Source organism: Orbicella franksi, chromosome 8, assembly GCF_964199315.1.
Source record: "Orbicella franksi chromosome 8, jaOrbFran1.1, whole genome shotgun sequence".
Classification (NCBI taxonomy): domain Eukaryota; kingdom Metazoa; phylum Cnidaria; class Anthozoa; order Scleractinia; family Merulinidae; genus Orbicella; species Orbicella franksi.
The window spans coordinates 2809905-2823779 of record NC_138152.1 but is presented as its reverse complement, the minus strand read 5'-3'; the positions used below and the strand labels follow the sequence as shown (position 1 = coordinate 2823779).

Sequence of the window (13875 nt, the reverse complement as noted above, 5' to 3'; positions counted from 1 at the left end):
GAAAACCAATACTAACAAAGCAGTTGTCATTTTCGGAGAAAAAGGTAATGTTTAATTGCGAGGAATTGTTAATTTGAATCAGCTGGTTGCCCGCTCTTCAAATGCTACAAATAGTAGATAGCACTGGTTGATCTTAGCTTCCAGAGTTAAATATTCTCGTAAGAAGTTTGGTTTGTTCTAGTTTACTAAAAAAAAAAAACTTTAAACGATAATGAATGGATCATCTTCCACAAACGCTGTTTTAAGTAAAGTTAAGGGCAATACTCAGTTCAGTTTATTGGTATACTGAGGATATCGCATTTACTTGTAGGAGCAACAGCGGTACAAAATATCTTTGCTTTTTCGTCAATAAAAAGCTTCTTCCCATATTACCTGATCTGGAATGGTCCATTTCGGATTTTTAGGAGTTTGTGGACAAACTAAGGCAAAATACGTTTTATTGATCTCTGTTTGAAACCATATACTTAAACTAATAAATGTTATTTTTTTTGTTCAAACCTTCCAAAATGACCCCTCTCACTTCATAACAGGCCATTTTCTGTGTTGTTGTATCTCAGTATTTCTCGATGAAGTTCAAATTTAGGGCCAGGAGTGCCGTTAAAGTCGCGGATATGTCGCCACATTGTGGGCAATAGGCCATCTTTGAAGAACAAATTAGCTATAACGATAACAGGAAGCTTTCCAGAATTTAAGAATATTTTCTGCAATTGAAAACAAAAGCTTCGAGCCCAAAATTTAGGTTATAAATTTGTATTTTTGTTCTTATTTTGACGTTGATTATCAAACAAAAGAGCGACAATGCTGCTCCCAAGGAGAAAAAAGTGAGTTTTTGACAATGAAACCATTTGCTCAGCTAGTCAGCCGTTTTACCGTATGAACTGTTCAAGGATGACATGTTGGACAAATAAATCAAAAGCATGAATTTAGATCAAGGCTTTCCAGCTAGCGGTTGAGCTCACGCCGACACAGATAGTCATATTGCTGCGGAGTAATGGCTACCGCAAACGTTTCTGAAGACGAAAAGCCGAATTATTCTAAAAAGGTTGCAGACCTGTTCTGCTCACTAGACATACCTACTGTAATACATGGCCAGTTGACATTTATCGCAGTTTTAAACGCTTTTCTGTCCATCACGGCATTTCTTGGAAATTTTTTGTTCCTAGTGGCTCTGCGCAAAGAGTCTTCACTGCATCCTCCATCCAAACTCTTGCTTCGCAGCCTTGCAGTAACTGATCTCTGCGTTGGTCTTATTTCGGAGCCTCTCTTTGTCACTTTTTTGGTGACTGTAGTGAATGAAAATTGGAATATTTGTCGCTTCGTAGTAGTCGCACTTTCTGTAACAGGCAGAATTTTGGCTCAAGCGTCTTTGTTGACATTGACTGTAGTTAGCGTGGACAGACTTCTCGCGCTGTTGTTGGGATTGCGATACAGACAGGTTGTTACTTTGAAGCGAGCCTGTTTAGTCATTATCACCTTTTGGGTGGTGCAAGCTGTCTGTACAACAATGGCGCTCTTTTGGAGTTCCTCTATAACCTCAAGTTACGAAGCTATAGTTGTATCACTGTCACTAGTAACTACAACCTTCTCATATACAAAGATCTTCCTCACCCTCCGTCGTCATCGAAGTCAAGTTCAAGATCATATTCAACAACCGAACCAAGCAAATCAACTGAACATAGCGCGATACAAAAAGGCAGTGTCTACTGCACTCTGGTTGCAGTTTACGTTAGTCATTTGTTATCTACCACAAGTAATATCGGCAACTTTGTTTATTAATACAAAGCCATCTTCGTCATCCATTCTTGCTGTCGGTTATACGATCACTTTAGCTTTCTTAAACTCGTCTTTAAATCCGATTCTTTACTGCTGGAAAATAGACGAGGTGAGACAGGCAGTGAAGGACACAATCAGAGAAGTACTTTGTTGTTGAGCTCTCGTGGAACTATATAATCCCTAACTGACAAAAGAGGAGGAAGATGGAGAAGAAGGAGCAAAAGAAGACAGAGAACAAGAAGAAGAAGAAGAAGAAGAAGAAGAAGAAGAAGAAAGCTGTTTTAAATTAGTAAGAGTGCTAGTGAATTTGGTTTATTGTGATATTGACGGTATTGCATGTTTATCAAGGAGAAAAGAGGTACAAATATGTTAGTTGTAAATTAAGAAATTCTAACGAACGCTTTGTTTATTATTGTGAATAAAGAAATGAACAAAATAGAATACCTTGCAATTCTTCTCTGGGTCGACTGCATTATTCAAACACGAAGGTGTTGCGGTACAGCTTGTTTAAAACACAGGTAGACATGTACAGCCGAGTTATGGTTTTCGGGTGGAGATCGATGTGTTATTCCACTGTGCACAAAAAGAAAGAGGTACCTTGGCCTTTGATTAAATAATATATTTTATGACATGAGAAATTCGAGAAAGAAAGTTTCACAATGTTTAGTCGGATTTACTACGAAACAGAGAAATTGCGAATTGATGATTACAATACACGCTAGTCTGGGGGTACCCGTGGGATTTGTCGCGAGTGTAAGGCCCCAACCACACTAATGCGTTATCAAAAGTCTCCGTTTTCATTTTGAAGAAAACAAAGCGAAATAATTTCTCCAACAAACTAGCATTTTCAAACCTTTCCACCTGTCCACACTAATGCGTTCACATTCGAAAACGCATCATTTTTTTAATGCGTTTTCCCCTATCGTCCACACTAAAACGCCTGAAAACGCTGATGGAAGCCACGGCTTATGTATAAGACGTATAATTCATCACCTTTTTCAAAAGCCTCTGATAGAAGAAAAAGCATATCAATAGGATATTGAATAGCTGACACTGAGGAAGCAGTCTCAATATAATATCGAAGTTTTATTGATGTAGATGTTCGCCACCGTGCCTCAATCGTTACCATACTTTGAAAATAATACCGTGAATAATCGACAGCTTGTAAGGTGATGGCTAAATTAAAAGAGAACTCTTTCTACCCAAAAGTCGTCTCTGTTTTTATTGAAAAGAGAAGGGATAGTTGTCATTTTACTTCCCTTTAGTGGAAACAAGGGATAAGGTGACTAAAATTTTAAATTTTCAAAACGAGGGTGGATATTTTTCATCACAAAAAGGGTGCCTATTTCTGCAGCTGCCGCACCGTAATGCTGTTATCCAAAATACGGTCATTATTGACAGGGGGAATTTGTTTTTGAGGTGGTACAGGGGATTAAATTTTTAATACAGACTTTTTTATCAATTCGAGTTCTCTTTTTAACTTCGATGTAAAATCAAGAAAAAGTTTAAAGCTTCGCTGCTGAGAGTAAAAAGCAGATAATAATTGTACGCTTTTAGGTAAGCGACGTCGCATGCGTAACTGCTAAACTTCTTAGACCGAGCTATCAAAGGCAAAGACATCTGATGTATACGTCTTAATTTTCAAGAACGCTCGTTGATTTTTAATCTGAGATATTGAAAAAGAAGTGTCACTCGATACTCGGGACAGGAAATTAATAATACGTGTATTGAAAAGACCAAACCTGATGATAAACATATTTCAAAGGAAGAGTTGCAAAACGGGAAATATCATGCTTGACTGACAAGGAGGAATACATAAACATATGGCGCTCGAAGATACGGGAGAGATGAATTTTTAATTTCAAAATTAAAAAGATCATAAAATGCTGTTGCCTGAAAATACACCAAACAAGTCAGGATTGGAGATTCCTGAGGGAATAGGCATTCAGAGGTACAATTGAAAAGGATGTAACACTAGCAAAGAAAATATTTGAAGCTTCTTGTTTAGAAAAATAAAAAAAACAAACACTCGAGCATTTCTTTGTCAGCGATGTTTATATTTTGCTTTTATATTTACAAAGTGTTTATTTAAAGCGCAAATTTTTGGGGAATAACGTAAGGGAAGAACTGAAGCGAGTTTCTCGACAGACCTTCACTGAGCTTCTCAAACTCATTAATATTTCATCAAGTTTAAACAAAAGAAAGCATGGCTGTGACGTTGTTTGAATATGTGATCTTAACTAGCATCGATTTTTACGATTTTAATTCTCCATTTTCTCCTTAGTTTTAGTTTTAATCGAGAGGATATATGAAACACTCAAGACAGTGTTTGACTACATTTCCAAACACCTCAAAGTTCGTCAAAAATACTCCGCTCTGCGTCGTATTTTCAATTCTCTTCTCGGTGTTTGGAAATGTGCTGAAACACCGTCTTTCGTATTCGATATATTACATCAAACTGTAATACTATGCAATTCGCCCTCTCGAGAATGTTCACACTTTCGTCTCCATCGGGTAACAACCTTAATTGATAGCGGATTTATATTTCTCCCCGGCGAAAAGTGGAAGGATTACAACCCCCCACCTGCCCAACAACAAGTGCAAGTGTAGATTTGGCAAAATCTGTAAACAAAACGCTATTTTCCTCAGACTAAGAAAAGCCAACAAATTGCCGTCGTCGTGCAATAAATTTATTATTTTCAAAACATGTTTAACTTATGCAGGGAGAAAAATTGACTGGAGTTTTTCCCTTGGGATTTCAACATTTTGCCGTTGACGAGTAATTTAAACAGTTCACAAACAAATCTTAGCAAATTTACAATATTGAAACTGGTCGTATAAGCTGCACAACTGATGAAGTCAAATAAAGAAAATATCGAGCATAGTTGTTAATTACAGGAAGAGGTTACTCTCAAATTTCTAACAGTTCATGAATGTAAATTGACACAGAGGTTCACTCATGTGGTTTTCTCTGCCCTAATTTTTGGATTTAAATACAGCAGCTACTGAGTTGCGGAGTAAATTAAACAAACATATGTTTGCCAGGAAAAGAAAGTTATCAATCATTTATGAACATGACAGAAGAAAGTCTGAAAAAAAAACTTTATTATTGACTTCGATAACATTACACGCAGCTTGTACACGGTGCTTTGGAAGCGACGGAAAATGAAATAAAAACCAACTTTAGCAAAGCAGTTGTCATTTTTGGAGAAAAAGGTAATGTTTAATTGCGAGGAATTGTTAATTTGAATCAGCTGGTGCCCCGCTCTTCAAATGCTAAAAATAGTATATAGAACTGGTTGATCTTAGCTTCTAGAGTTAAATATTTTCGTAAAAAGTTTGCTTTGTCCTTGTTTTCTAAAAGAAAGAAAAAACCGGCTTAAAACGATAATGAATGGATCATGTTCCACAAACGCTGTTTTATGAAGTTAAGGGTGATACTCAGTTCAGTTTATTGGTATATTGAGGATATTACACTTACTTGTAGGAGCAACACAAGTAACAGCGGTACAAGATTTCTTTGCTTTTTCGTCAAAAAAAAGCCACTCCCCATATTACCTGATCTGGAATTGTCCATTTCGGATTTTTAGTAGTTTGTGGACAGTCTAGAGCAAAAAACGTTTTATTGATCTCTCCTCTGTTTGAAACCATGTACTTAAAATAATAAATGTTCTGTTTTTTTGGCCAAAACCTTCCAAAATGACCCCTCTCACTTCATAACAGACGATTTTCTATATTGTTGTATCTCAGTATTTCTCAATGAAGTTCAAATTTAGGGCCAGGAGTGCCGTTAAAGTCCCGGATATGTCGCCTGATTGTGGGCAATAGGCCATTTTCGAAGAACAAATTAGCTATAACGGTAACAGGAAGTTTCCAGAATTTAAGAATATTTTCTGCAATTGAAAATAAAAGCTTCGAGCCCAAAATTCAGGTTATAAATTTGTATTTTTGCCCTTATTTTGATTTTTATTATCAAACAAAACACGTACAATGTTGCTCCCAAGTAGAAAAAAGTGAGTTTTTGACAATGAAACCATCTGCTCAGCTAGTCAGCCGCTTTACCGTATTAACTATTCATGGATGACATGTTGGACAAATAAATCAAAAAGCAGGAATTTAGATCCAGTCCTTCTAGCCAGCGGTTGAGCTCACACCGACACAGATTGTCATATTGCTGCGGAGTAATGGCTACTACAAACGTTTCTGAAGACGAAAAGCCGAATTATTCTAAAAAGGTTGCAGACCTGTTCTGCTCACTAGACATACCTTCTGCAATATATGGCCAGTTGACATTTCTCGCAGTTTTAAATGCTTTTCTGTCCATCACGGCATTTCTTGGAAATTTTCTGTTCCTAGTCGCTCTGCGCAAAGAGTCTTCACTGCATCCTCCATCCAAACTCTTGCTTCGCAGCCTTGCAGTAACTGATCTCTGTGTTGGTCTTATTTCAGAGCCTCTCTTGGTTATTTTTTTGGTGACTGCAGTGAATGAAAATTGGAACAATTGTCGCTACGTAGGAGTCGCACTTTTTGTAACAGGCAGCATTTTCGCTCAAGCGTCTTTGTTGACATTGACTGCAGTTAGCGTGGACAGACTTCTCGCCCTGTTGTTGGGATTGAGATACAGACAGGTTGTTACTTTGAAGCGAACCTGTTTGGTCATTATCACCTTTTGGCTGGTGCCTGCTGTCTTTTCAATAATGCGTCTCTTTTGGGGTTCCCCTAAAACCTCAAGGTTCCGAGTTATAGTTGTATCAATGTGTATAGTAACTACAACCTTCACTTATACAAAGATCTTCCTCACCCTCCGTCGACATCGAAGTCAAATACAAGACCATGTCCAACAACCGAACCAAGCAAATCAACTGAACATAGCGCGATACAAAAAGGCAGTGTCTACTGCATTGTGGTTGCAGTTTACGTTAGTCATTTGCTATCTACCACAATTAATATTGGCAACTTTGTTCATTAATACAAAGCCATCTTCGTCATCCATTCTTGCTGTCAGTTATGCGATCACTTTAGCTTTCTTAAACTCGTCTTTAAATCCGATTCTTTACTGCTTGAAAATAGACGAGGTGAGGCAGGCAGTAAAGGACGCAATCAGGCAAGTACTTTGTTGTTGAGCTCTCGTGGAACTATATAATCCCTCACTGGCCAAAGAGGAGGAAGATGGAGAAGAAGAAGGAGGAACAGAAGAAAGAGAAGAAGAAGAAGAAGAAGAAGAAGAAGAAGAAGAAGAAGAAGAAGAAGGCTGTTTTAAATTAGTAAGAGTGCTAGTGAATTTGGTTTATTGTGATATTGACGGTATTGCATGTTTATCAAGGAGAAAAGAGGTACAAATATGTTAGTTGTAAATTAAGAAATTCTAACGAATGCTTTGTTTATTATTGTGAATAAAGAAAAGACCAAAATAGAATACCTTGCAATTCTTTGGGTCGACTGCATTATTCAAACACGAAGGTGTTGCGGTACAGCTTGTTTAAAAACAGAGGTAGACATGTACAGCCGAGTTATGGTTTTCGGGTGGATATCGATGTGTTATTCCACTCTGCACTAAAAGAAAGAACTACCTTGGCCTTTGATTAAAGAATATATTTTATGACATGAGAAATTCGAGAAAGAAAGTTTCACAATGTTTAGTCGGATTTACTACGAAACAGAGAAATTGCGAATTGATGATTACAATACACGCTAGTCTGGGGGTACCCGTGGGATTTGTCGCGAGTTTAAGGCCCCAACCACACTAATACGTTATCAAAAGTCTCCGTTTTCATTTTGAAGAAAACGTAGCGAAATAATTTTCCCTACAAACTAGCATTTTCAAACCTTTCCACCTGTCCACACTAATGCGTTCACATTCGAAAACGCATAATTTTTTAAATGCGTTTATTCCTATCGTTTACAATAAAACGCCCGAAAACGCTGATGGAAGCGACAGTACATTTATAAGACGCTCTTTTGGTCACCTTTTTGAAAAGCCTTTGATAGAAAAAAAAGCAGATCAGGAGGACATTTAATAGCTGACACTGTAGAAGCAGTTTCAACAGAATTTTGAAGTTTCATTGACACAAGATGTTCGCCACCGTGCCTCAAACGTGACCATTCTTTAAACATAATGTCGTGAATGATTGACAGCTTGTAAGGTGATGGCTAAATTATTGAGAAGAAAAGGGATAGTTGTCATTTTACTGCCCGTTAGTTGAAACAAGGAAAAAGGTGACTGAAATTTTAGCTAATTTTAGGATCTTGAAAAACAGGGTGGATATTTCTCATCACAAAGAGGGTGCATATTTTTGCAGCTGACGCACTGTAATGCTGTTATCCAAAATACAGTCATTATTGACAGGCGGAATTTGTTTTTAAGGTGGTATGGGGATTGGGGTGGGGGGGGGGGGGGGTTAATTTTTAATACAGTCTTTTTATCAATTCGGATTCACTTCTTAGCTACGATATAAAATCAGGATAAACTTTGGAGCTTCGCTAGTAGGTGCTGAGAGCATATAATACTTGTACACTTTTAGGTAAGCGACGTCGCATGCGTAACTGCTAGAGATATCTGATGTGAATGTCTTAATTTTCAAGAAAGCTCGTTGATATTTAATCCGACCTATTGAAAAAAAAGTTTCCCTCTATACTCGGGACAGGCAATTAAGAGTACGTGTACCGAAAAGACCAAAACTGAAGATAAACATATTTTACGGGAAGATTTTCAAAACGGGAAATATCGTGCTTGATTGAACAGGAGGAATACATAAACATGACGCTCGAACATAGCGAAACAGATGAATTTTTAACTTTAAAATTAAAAAGGTCATTAAATGCCGTTGCATGAAAATACACCAAACAAGCCGGGATCGGAGATTCCTAAAGGAATAGGCATTCAGAGGCAAAAGACGGTTGTAACAAGAGCAGAGAGATTATTTGAAGTTTTTTTTTTTTTTTTTTTTTGAGAAAAATAATAAAAAAACCCACTATTTCTTGTCAACGACGTTTATATTTAACTTTTATATTTATATTTATATCTAATACGCGATATGTTTTGGAAAACAACGTTAGGGCAGAACTGAAGCAAGCTTCTCGACAGACCTTCACTGAGCGTCTCAAACTTGTTAATAATTCATTAAGTTTAAACAAATGAAATCATGGCCGTGAGGTTGTTTGAATATCTGGTCTTAACTAGCATAGATTTTTACGTTTTTAATTCTCCATTTTCTCCCTAGTTTTAGTTTTAATCGAGAAGATATATCAAACACTCAAGACTGTGTTTGACCACATTTCCAAACACCTTGAAGGTCGTCAAAAATACGCCGCTACACGTCGTGTTTTCAACTCTCTTCGCGTTATTTGGAAATGTGGCCAAACACAGTCTTTCGTATTCAATGTATTACATCAAACTGTGCGCAATTCGCACACTCGGGAATGCTCACACTTTCGACTCCACCGAGTAACAGCCTAAACTGATATCAGCCCTCACCCCCACCCCCGCAATCGCTATATCCTAAGCAGCCTTGTATTTTTCCCATTTTCCGCTAGACAACAACATGGTCGAAAAATTCCCAACACATAACCAGAAAGTCATAAAACTCTGCGTAATACTTAAAGTTCGATCAGGCTGATTATTCTCTTGCTCTTGGTTACGATGTTCAAATGAAGTAGATTTTACAATCTTACAAAGATTTAGGTACTATTTGTGGTTTTATATTTATCCCGCCCGAAAGGCGAAAGGATTACAACCCCCCACCCACCCTCAAGTTCACGTGAAGATTTGGCAACATCTGTAAACAAAACGCTGTTACCCAGAGACTAAGAAAAACCAACAAACTGCCGTCGTCGTGCAATAATGTTATTATTTTCGATCGAAACATGCTCAACGTATGTAGGAAGAATAATTGACCGAAGGTTTTCGCTTAGGATTTCATCATTTTGACGTTGACGAGTAATTTAAGAGTTCACAAAAACTATCTGCAAATTTGCAATTTTGAAACTGGTCATATTAGCTGCATCCACAGATGAAGTCGAAGAAAGTCAACATCGAGTAAAGTTGTTAATCATTTATAGGAAGCAGTTTCTTTCATGAATGTAAATTAAAGCGGATGTTCAGTTATATGGTTTTCTCTGCGCTAATTTTTGGATTTAAATACAACGAGTACTGAATTACAGAGTAAATTAAACAAACATATGTTTGCCAGGGCAAGAAAGTTGTCAGTCATTTATGAACATGACAAAAGAAAATCTGAAAAAACTTTATTATTGACTTCGATAACATTAAACGCAGCTTGTACACGGTGCTTTGGAAGCGGCGGAAAATGAAATAAAAACCAACTCTAGCAAAGCAGTTGTCATTTTCGGAGAAAAACGTAATGTTTAATTGCGAGGGATTATTGATTTGAATCAGCTGGTTGCCCCGCTCTTCAAATGCTAAAAATAGTAGATAGAACCGGTTGATCTTAGCATCCAGAGTTAAATATTCTCGTGAAAAGTTTGATTTGTCCTAGTTTACTATAAAAAAAAAAAAACCAGCTTTCAACGATAATGAATGGATCATATTCCACAAACGCTGTTTTATGAAGTTAAGGGTGATACTCAGTTCAGTTTATTGGTATATTGAGGATTTTGCATTTACTTGTAGGAGCAACAGCGGTACAAAATTTCTTTGCTTTTTCGTCAATAAAAAGCCGCTTCCCATATTACCTAATCTGGAATGGTCCATTTCGGAATTTTGGGAGTTTGTAGACAGACTAAGGCAAAATACGTTTTAGCGGAGCTCCGGCGGCCCGAAGGGCCGCCAAGCGGAGCCCCATACTCATATGGGAAAGAAAAGGAAACCCATGAATTGATTTTCTCATGGTTATCATGGCTAGCGGTATTGCTCGTGGGCGCGTACGCACGACGGCGACGACGGCGACGGCGACGGCGGAGTTGCCCAACATGGCGGCCATACTCCAAATAATAGGTTGACAGAGACATGCAGCCTTGGTTTACCGTGTACTTCCTTGATATTGGACATCCATGTTATGATCAATTGACACCTGTCAATACAAGGTATCCGCTGACCAGTATCACGTGACCATATCGCGGGCTCAGGTTTACAGCTCCTCGAGGTCACGTGTTTTCTTGAAGTTGACCGCTGACCAAGCGCTGGTTATCGATTGGATCGCGGGCTCATATTGGGTTAGCTTGTTGGAAACAGGGCAGGATTGCTCGGAAGCCAGTTTACGCTAACCCAGGATTAAAAGTTAATCGAATTATAACTTTTTCTTCTATACAAATGTGTTTTGCTGTTTTGTTTTGTGTATATGGTGATTATTAAAACTCAAAACAGAAGGCCAAACAATGTACAGAAACCTCACCGCAAAGTTACAAAACTCAAATCAAAATTCTACCTTTTTCTGGGTTAGCTTAATCGGGCTTTGAACAACCCGGCCCAGGAGCTACGCTTTTAGGCTGGCCTAAATCTATATATTATTGATCTATTTTCTGTTTGAAACCATATACTTAAACTAATAAATGTCTTTTTTTTTTTTGGCCAAAAGCTTCCAAAATGACCGCTCTCACTTCATAACAGGCCATTTTCTGTGTTGTTGTATCTCAGTGTTTCTCAATGAAGTTCAAATTTAGGGCCACGAGTGCCGTTAAAGTCCCGGATATGTCGCCACATTGTGGGCAATAGGCCATTTTTGAAGAACAAATTAGCTTTAACGATAACAGGAAGCTTTCCAGAATTTAAGAATATTTTCTGCAATTGAAAATAAAAGCTTCGAGCCCAAAATGTGGGTTACAACTTTGTATTTTTGTACTTATTTTGACGTTGATTGTCAAACAAAAGAGCGCCAATGCTGCTCCCAAGTCGAAAAAAAGTTAGTTTTTGACAATGAAACCATCTGCTCAGCTAGTCAGTTTTACCGTATTAACTGTTCATGGATGACATGTTGGACAAATAAATTAAAAAGCATGAATTTAGATCAAGGCTTTCTAGCTAGCGGTTAACCTCACGCCGATACAGATAGTCATATTGCTGCAGAGTAATGGCTACCACAAACGTTTCTGAAGACGAAAAGCCGAACTATTCTAAAAAGGTTCAAGACCTGTACTGCTCAACAGACATACCTACTGCAATACATGGCCAGTTGACATTTATCGCAGTTTTAAACGCTTTTCTGTCCATTACGGCATTTCTCGGAAATTTTTTGTTTTTAGTCGCTCTGCGCCAAGAGTCTTCACTACATCTTCCATCCAAACTCTTACTTCGCAGCCTCGCAGTAACTGATCTAGGTGCTGGTCTTATTACAGAGCCTCTCTTCGTTACTTTGTTGGTGACTATAGTGAATGAACACTGGAATATTTGCCGCTTCACAATAGTCACAGTTTCTACAACAGGAACAGTTTTGTCTTTAGCGTCCTTGTTGACACTGACTGCAGTTAGTGTGGACAGACTTCTCGCCCTGGTGTTGGGGTTGAAATACAGACAGGTTGTTACTTTGAAGCGAGCCTGTTTGATCATTATCACCTCTTGGGTGGTGCCTACTATCTCTTCAATAATGCGGCTCTTTTGGAGTTCCCCTATAACCTCAAGGTACGGAGTTATAGTTATATCAATATGCCTAGTAACTAAAACCTTCTCTTATACAAAGATCTTCCTCACCCTCCGTCGTCATCGAAGTCAAGTACAAGACCATGTCCAACAACCAAACCAAGCAAATCAACTAAACATAGCGCGATACAAAAAGGCAGTGTCCACTGCACTGTGGTTGCAGTTTACGTTAGTTATTTGTTATCTACCACTTGTAATATCGGCAACTGTCTTCATTGATGCAAAGCCATCTTCGTCATCGATTCTTGCTGTCAGTTATGCGATCACTTTAGCTTACTTAAACTCGTCATTAAATCCGATTCTTTACTGCTGGAAAATAGACGAGGTGAGACAGACAGTGAAGGACACAATCAGACAAGTGTTTTGCTGTTGAGCTCTTGTGGAACTATATAATCCCTAACTGGCCAAAGAAGAGGGAAATGGAGAAGAAGAAAGAGGGAAAAGGGAAAGAGAAAGAGGAGAAGAAGATATCCTGCATTGGCAGATAATTATGCACACACTATTTTGTGTTCCCATGATTTAATAAGGGCAACAACAATAACTTTATTTTCTTTTGTTACTCGTACATTTACAGTTTTTTTTATATCAGTGAAATGTAAAGACAAAGAAACAAGTGTACTATGTGAGTCTGGAGACTGAAGTAACCAAGGGTTTTCTAGTCAACCTCCACTTATTATGTTTCTATGGAGATTTAAGAGAAAAAAAGCTGTTAAGAGAATGAGATATGTACATAAAATTGGAAAAAAAGGAGCATATGGAAATATTACTTGTTTTCAGAATGTTGTTCAGACAGTAAATAAAGTTTCAGATGTCTCGAGAAGTCGAAGGCATTGAGACCTTTAAGATGAGTAGGGATATTGCCCCTGACAATAGTGGCTGTATAAGCAATCGTTTGTTTACCAGAATTGGTGCGCACTTTAGATATGTATAGATTTTGTCTAGATGCATATCTGGTGTAGTATCCATGTACTTCACTGGCGTATTGAAAGAAATCATGAAACAAGCTTGGTAGTAGGCCTTTGTGATAAGAATGCGTGAATTTCAGAGCTTGTAGTCTATAAACATTATTCACTGTGTATTTACATTATTTACTGTTATTTACTATTTAGGCACATTGTTTCTGTATAGTTTATACTCTGATTCGATAAAGATTTAGAATCAGGGTATATTTTTCAGGTCAGTATTGCTTTTTTTTCTACTTGTAACAAATAACTCCTGAAACATTTTGCTCTGAAATGTATGTGATTTCGTACATTGCTAATACACTAAGGCCCAGGACAAACGTCGAATTTCACATGAGACGAACTAAACTGAGCGAGATAGGTTCATGATAACTTCGACGTTGACTCAACTGAGTTCATCCGACTGAGTTGGTCGATCTAAATTCGAATTAAGTTCGACGTTTGATTCAACGGTCGAGCCTTACCCGTACGTTTGGATCGACTACTTTAACTGCAATTTAGTTCGTCTAATGCGAAGTTCGAAGTTTGACCTGGGCTTAAAATTGTTTT

The 13875-nt window shown here is 37.9% G+C and overlaps 3 protein-coding genes across 3 annotated transcripts; all 3 read left to right on the top strand.

Annotated features, from left to right (window-relative positions):
• The first annotated feature begins 318 nt into the window (after nucleotides 1-318).
• LOC145496080 (melanocortin receptor 4-like) lies at nucleotides 319-1954 on the top strand. The gene has a single exon (XM_081475696.1). It carries the CDS (start codon nucleotides 992-994, stop codon nucleotides 1928-1930), a length of 939 nt encoding a protein of 312 aa, XP_081331822.1. The 5' UTR covers nucleotides 319-991; the 3' UTR covers nucleotides 1931-1954.
• Nucleotides 1955-5556: 3602 nt separating this feature from the next.
• Nucleotides 5557-7195, top strand: LOC145496079 (melanocortin receptor 4-like). The gene has a single exon (XM_081475695.1). The coding sequence runs from the start codon at nucleotides 5958-5960 to the stop codon at nucleotides 6894-6896; it is 939 nt and encodes a 312-aa protein (XP_081331821.1). The 5' UTR covers nucleotides 5557-5957; the 3' UTR covers nucleotides 6897-7195.
• Nucleotides 7196-11798: 4603 nt separating this feature from the next.
• On the top strand, nucleotides 11799-12737 carry LOC145494093 (melanocortin receptor 4-like). The gene has a single exon (XM_081473564.1). It carries the CDS (start codon nucleotides 11799-11801, stop codon nucleotides 12735-12737), a length of 939 nt encoding a protein of 312 aa, XP_081329690.1.
• Nucleotides 12738-13875: the final 1138 nt, after the last annotated feature.

What these genes read in the sequence shown, in the direction of transcription:
- LOC145496080 (XM_081475696.1), top strand. Translation starts at nt 992, where the DNA reads ATGGCTACCGCAAACGTTTCTGAAGACGAAAAGCCGAATTATTCTAAA.
- LOC145496079 (XM_081475695.1), top strand. Translation starts at nt 5,958, where the DNA reads ATGGCTACTACAAACGTTTCTGAAGACGAAAAGCCGAATTATTCTAAA.
- LOC145494093 (XM_081473564.1), top strand. Translation starts at nt 11,799, where the DNA reads ATGGCTACCACAAACGTTTCTGAAGACGAAAAGCCGAACTATTCTAAA.